Source organism: Camelina sativa, chromosome 12, assembly GCF_000633955.1.
Source record: "Camelina sativa cultivar DH55 chromosome 12, Cs, whole genome shotgun sequence".
Classification (NCBI taxonomy): domain Eukaryota; kingdom Viridiplantae; phylum Streptophyta; class Magnoliopsida; order Brassicales; family Brassicaceae; genus Camelina; species Camelina sativa.
Genome location: NC_025696.1, coordinates 5,824,916 through 5,831,490, shown reverse-complemented (window position 1 = coordinate 5,831,490; position 6,575 = coordinate 5,824,916). Strand labels below are relative to the sequence as shown.

The following is a 6,575-nucleotide window of genomic DNA, read 5'->3' as shown; positions in this document are numbered from 1 at the left end:
GCTTGTGTGCATAATCCCCCTATTTCGGCTATTCGTATTCGTATGATGATGTTATCATGGATCCTCCAATGGGCCAAAATCGGCCTATTTATATTGTATAAACTACTTTGCTTCTATGATCTTAATTTCATTACATCTACAATCGAAAAGCGGCGCCGGGGATCTAATAAGGCTAGGGTATGGAGACGAATGAACCATCTCCACCGCGTAAGTGAAAGGTCGCAGAAATCACCCCGCTGGACGTACGTAAGTCGGTCGATTTAGAAGAATTTAGATACCTTAATTAAGAATCAATAGAGAGAGCAATTACATATTAAGTAATACATAATGATTAGTTGAATCTGCATTTTACATTTATGTTGCCGAAATACAACTAAAAGGAAAGAGGATATCATTAATTCACAAACATAAATAGTATTTCCAATTTATGGACTTTCCTATCACAAAACAATGATGAAAACAACAGTTTCATCATATATATATATATATATATTCATATATAAGAGACTTTCTAAGTTTAACTCTAAGAGAAAGGAAAAATGGAATGAGTAAACTAATATTGAGACATCATAATCTCAAACAAATCAACAATGAAGTACAACCAATCATCAATCATTACCAATTGATAACACAATATACTCTCATTCCAAGTCATGCCAAATCAACAGCTATGGGTGCTATAATCCAAGATTTTTACCAACCGTGGATGAACATGAACATAGCCTACCGTGGAGGACCACCACCGATGAAGACAGAGATGGGGCCGTTGCGAAACCCACCACAATAATCGCCAAATAGAAAAGCCGTCTGTAAATATTCGAGAATTGTGCTAGTTTTTAGGGTTTATTTAATAATATTTAGACTTTTCGGTATCCAAACTCCTAATTGTTTTCAATTTTGGATTCTTAATTTTGATGGCTTCATGAATTTGACTATTTTATATGCCCCATAGTTAATGCTTGTGTGCATAACCCCTATTTCGGCTATTCGTATTTGTACGATGATGTTATCATGGGTCATCCATTAGGTCCAGATTGGCCCATTTATACTGTATTAACTTCTTTACTTTTGTGATCTCAATTTCATTATATCATCTACAATCGAATACCTGCGATCGGATCTAATTAGGCTAGGGCATGGTAACGAATGAACCACCTCCACCGCGCAAGCATAAGGTCGTAGAAATCATCCCGGACGTTGGTAAGTCGGACTTCTTTGTTTCAATTTGCACTCGGTAAAAAAAAAAACCCGTCCTTTTCGTCTATTCTATATATATACATCTTCTCATCATTCCCTTAGCTTTTGCTTTTTTATCTATGGTTCTGTTTCTATTACTATCTCTCTCTCTCTTTGTTATTTGCTTGATTATATTCATGCTTTAACCAGTCTCTCTTCTACTAGTTTTGGTCTATTCACTTTTTCTTCAATGATGTAATATTCGTTAGTCTCTGATCAATTTTGTGCAGGGCTCAAACTTTTGGTTGTTGCGGTTAGAGAAATATAATGTTATGTTACTTACTTTATAACTGCTGACGCTATTGATCCATCCAGCAATTTGCCTTTTGTTTTCCAAACTTGGACTCGCAACAACGAAGATTACAAAATAGAGACTGGACTTTGTAGGCTTAAAGCCGATACTCACAGTTCGTTTCTTTTTTCACTTTCTTTTCTGTATGTGGATTAGAATCAAACCCCCCTCCCCAATGCTTATGAATATTACTTTGTTTATTTTGTTGTTTGATTTGACTGCATTTTCTAAATACTCTTTCATGTTTACAAAGGGTTTTGAAGCCGAGGTCGTGGGTTGTCCTTGGGATCCTGAAGCAGTTCATGATTTTTACCAATGTGGTCTGAATTGGCTTCCGGATGATGCTTTGGTGCAATCTAGTGATAAGCAACATCCTCATTTTTACGAGGTGAGTGAGACCATATTTAGTTTCTTAGTATTATTTGTTATTCTCACTCTCTCTAGGTAGCTAGGCTGTTGTTCTATCTTTTTTTTTTCTCACTCAAATCTTTTGATATTGTCTCTTTCACAGCTTCAAAACTCAGAAATTCGCGAATATGATTGGCTTAATATGTATGCTGACTACGCATTTTATACGCTGTGGGAAAATGGCTTGGTGAGCCACCCTTTCTTTCTTTGTTTTTTCTGTTTCACATTCCCTCTGCGTTTTGGTTATATGTGTACAAAATTGATTTATTTTATGCCTTAACTTGTGTCTTTTGTCTCCAAGACAAAGCTCAAGCTTGCTACGCCTCTGGAGATCAAGAAGGTCGTTGTACAAACTCATGAAGCCATGGAGCCAAAGGAATTGCTCAAGGCCGGGAATGCAGTCTTCTACATTAATTTCAGGGACTGTGGTCTGACCGAAGAACACCGAGCCGTGGTAAGAAGAACTACAGATGGGCATCCGGAACACCTTTGTCTTGAAGTTAAGTGTCCGGTTGGGGACTTGATCTGATCTATTGACTAAATTTGATCTGTACACATGGTAGTCTAAGATGTTGCAGATTATCCTCTTATCTTTTATCTGGTAATCTGCTCATAACAATATCTTATCAAGTTATTCTGTTTTTTTTTTTTTTTTTGGTATTAAACCGCTACAGCCTTATATGACTGAATCTATGTATCATTAATTTCGCTTTTAAGCCAAGCATTAGATCAACTCATCTTTAGAGAAACTGATATCGGTACAAGCTGGCAAAAGATGTCTCTATTCGAACAATAGTGTGATAATGCCGCTGTGGGAGAAGATTTCAGACAGTGCCTTGCTAATCAAAGCAATAGTGAGGAACGTATTAGCAAACACACTCAGTTCAGACTGTTCAGCGAAGTGTTCAGACAATATCATCAAAGTCTGATATACAGCTTCGGCCAAGTCTTTTCATCATTGCTTAAATTCACTTTTCCTTGAACAAAGACCCACACAAAAATAGTGAAAGGAAATGTCATTTGTGTTGGTCTTTGAATCTTTGGTATCATTACAGCACATTGAAGATGTATTCTACTTAAATGAGCCGAAAGAGTGAAGTTAAAAATTTACAGTTTCTCTTCGTGGCTGGCATAGATCTCATTCTCATGTCAAATGGTGATCTTAAATTCGTTTCATTCTTCTTGCCCCTCCATACATCTATACACAGCAGAGCTTGTTAGATGACATCATTTCTCGCCTTTTCGTTGCAGGATAAGCGAACTGAACTTGAGTTTGAATCTTGAATCGTTCCTCTGTAGACTGATAGACTGTCAATAGCCATATTCTAAAATCTTGCTTCTGATGCTATTTTATCTCCAGCTTCAAAGTTCTTGTTTCAAGCTTATCTGAGGTTCCACCGGGTCCCGACAAAGTCTCAAGATGCCATGGATAAATATTGAGCTAGTCTAGAAATTACCTAGAATTCTATTGCTATGAATCCATCAGATTCTCCTTTCGTTAGGTCTTGCATTCTTGTGTTTTCCCTCACAAAGCATGTATGGATCATACAGATTCACTGATTCAGCTTGGTTAGATAATTAGTAGAATGATGATATCCATGCATACCTGTCACCATGTTGTTCCAACACAAAGAAAATGTTACTCTAGAGCTCATCTTTACTGAGATAAGCCAAATGTGCTCTTGAGAACTACACCTTGTACAGTCCTACATCCTCTTTCCGTATGAATGCTCATATTACTGATAGGCTCAAATTAATCCCTAGAGCTACTCCCTCAAACAAGAGATCAATGCAGTATTTAGGGGTCGAATCCACAGAGACTCAAGATCAAACACAATAGATTGTAAAGTTTTGTAAATTACGCTAAACAAGTTAAATTAAATTAAAATAAAGCAATGCTAATTATTAAATAAAACTGTTGTGAATTCAGAAAATCAAAAGAGTTAAGCCTAGGGAATTTCTCAGGAAATTATGAAATATTAAATCAGATAAATTAATTAAGGTTCAAGCAATAAAGATCAGATCTAGAACTCTAAACATCATGGTAAAATAATCAGTTCTCACTGCAATTATATTCTAAATTTAAAACCAGAAAATCCAAATCTCTTTGTAAAATTCTAAGTAATAAATCAGCCTAAAGAACAGGTTTAGATAAATTCACAGAATTATTAATTCAAATCTCTTTGTAATAAACAATTCTGCTCATCAATGGTTTAATCAGGAAAACAATTATATTCTCATATCAATTTATTTCCCTAAGATAACAATTCTAGGTGATCAATCAAGAATTATTGTGAAGAACAACCAAAGATGAAGATCATAAAAGATTAAGAACCCTAAAAATCTCAGATCTAATAAATCATAAAAAACCCTATGAAAAACCCTAAACCTAACAAGCAAATTACTCAGACATGTTAAATAAAGAACAAATCATCATTCTGAATAATATGCAATTGAAATTAAAAGAGTAAAAGGAGTTCAAGAAATTCTTCTCTCAAAGCAGATCTCTCTCTCTCCAAAGCTCTCAAAATCTCTCAGGGTTGCAGGGAAAATAAAAGTTGCTAGAAAAAGACTTGAGGGTTTCTAAAACCCAAAAACAATATATATACATCCTAAAATACGTCCAGGGGCCTATGTTGCAATTAGAGAAGACTTTGGGCAAATTTGTAAAACTTCCAAATTTGTTGTTCTCTCGTCGGGTAAACATTAGTGTCGATCGATGCCCTTATGGTGTCGATCGATGCTCAGACTCTGATTCGACTCCAACTTGATTTCCTTCGGTAAAGTGCTCCAAAATGATCCAAATTGTTCCATATTGCTCCATCAGTGCCAAATTCCTAAATAACCTGTAAAGACTCAAAAACAAACTAGAAACAAACCAAAAGACTCAAAAAGCACACTTATACCATGGTTAAAAACCGTAAAAACCATGATATATCAATTACCACAGAAGAAAGGTGTATGCCAAAGACCAGACTATGATATTGGAGCTACAGGGCGTTGAGTTTCGACAAGATAGATTTTGTGACTAGACTGTTAGTGCACTTAACAGCTTCGACCAGCTGATACTTATGAGCCTGTAGCATCGGAGCACACTTGGCAATAAAATGTAGCAAGAAGTTTCCAAATTTTAGAGATTTGGAATACCTTGCCGCCAACTCCTGAACCTTGGAAACAAGACAATCAACAGAATCTTGGGTTAAAGGGACGTCTTGGAGCAAGACGTTCTGGAAAAGGATAAACAGAGATTCATTCCATGTTAGATCTTCAGATATAAGATCTCGGTGGCAGGGAAGGAACAGAAACCTCCTCTCTTCAGTTCTTCCACAAAGTAACTTCTGGCAAAAACCAGATGTATGACCCAAGTGCAAGCATTCTTTCAAAACCCTTGAAATCATCTCACAGATGAAGTTGTTTATCCCTTTTTTCCTGAGTATCAAAGGGAACACCAATGCATACTCAGCTGTTCTTTGGTAGATCTTGCAAAACTCGATTGTTGCAGACATTAACACACGAGAGGCGGATGTCTCGAGAGACAAAAACTTGGGAAGCACGATTGAACATAGAACTTGGCTTGGCCAACCAAGCTCATCTTCCTCAATTCCACTATGCAAATTCGAAAGCAAAACAGCAGCAGTCTCATCATCTGCATTCCAAGGTTCAATCAACTCCAAAACTTTAAAAGATTCCCTAACACCCTTCTCCAAGCAAAGTTTTCGAATTTCATCACACAAGTTTAAAACTTCAATAGTAGACTGAGAGCTAGTAACCTGAGCTCTAAGATTCGCCGCCAATTCATGATCATCAGCTTGTAACCCAACAACATTCATGGTATGATCTATGTTACCAACAACTTCTCGATGATCTTCTTCCATAATCTCATCTCTGATGAGACTCACCTCCTCTCCATTCCAAGAATCAACAACCAGCATTTCTGAATCATCTACATCATCGAATGATACAGGAAGCCATGCAAGAATCGTACCAGTAGAAGCAGCCTTCTCAGTGAGCCAATCAGGTACAGAGTCAAATTCCTCCCTAAAGCTATCTTCATTAGCAGAAGCCAAATCTAGATGAGATATCCAATCAAACTTTGGTTTAGGAATTTTGTCGAGCAGGTTCTGTGCATCTCTCTGAACCCAGAAATCAACAACTTTACTAGCCAAAATTTCTCTAGCCAGCGATACCAAATCACTAACGCGAAACCTCTGATACTCGGAAAGAAGGAAAGATAGAATCTTTGACTGAACCATGTTGGGTAATGTCTCAATGAATAGAACCCTAACGGGGAAAAAAAAAACAATTTTTATCAGCAACCCAAATCAGCCCAAAACATAGAGAAAACAAAACAAAAGTCAAAATTAAAAATCTGGGCATTACTTCTTCGTAGCCGGAGATGAATTCTGATGATCGCATTGTTTCTTCAGCAACGAAACAAACGAGCTCCGGTTGATGGGCGCCGCCGCGGCAGAGGAGGTGGAGGAAGAAGAAGCCTGATCTAGCCACAGCGAAGCCTCGGTTTCCGGCGAGGAACTATTCAAGAAAATGTCGAACAGCGGAATCCACTCCTCCATCTTCTTCCGTTCCCTCTCTCAAACCAAAACCGTAACAAAACCGTAGCCGAGAAGTCTAAAAACGA

General features: G+C 37.3%; 2 protein-coding genes across 2 annotated transcripts; one reads left to right on the top strand and one right to left on the bottom strand.

Annotated features, from left to right (window-relative positions):
• Positions 1,770–2,552, top strand: LOC104730375 (UPF0725 protein At4g29550-like). The gene is made up of 3 exons (XM_019233487.1): positions 1,770–1,916; positions 2,040–2,123; positions 2,238–2,552. Exons 1-3 carry the CDS (start codon positions 1,770–1,772, stop codon positions 2,463–2,465), a joined length of 459 nt encoding a protein of 152 aa, XP_019089032.1. The 3' UTR covers positions 2,466–2,552.
• Positions 4,880–6,575, bottom strand: LOC104730376. Its single transcript, XM_010449536.2, has 2 exons — positions 6,317–6,575; positions 4,880–6,217 (listed from the first exon to the last, which is right to left on the bottom strand). The coding sequence occupies exons 1-2, from the start codon at positions 6,508–6,510 to the stop codon at positions 4,927–4,929; spliced, it is 1,485 nt and encodes a 494-aa protein (XP_010447838.1). The 5' UTR covers positions 6,511–6,575; the 3' UTR covers positions 4,880–4,926.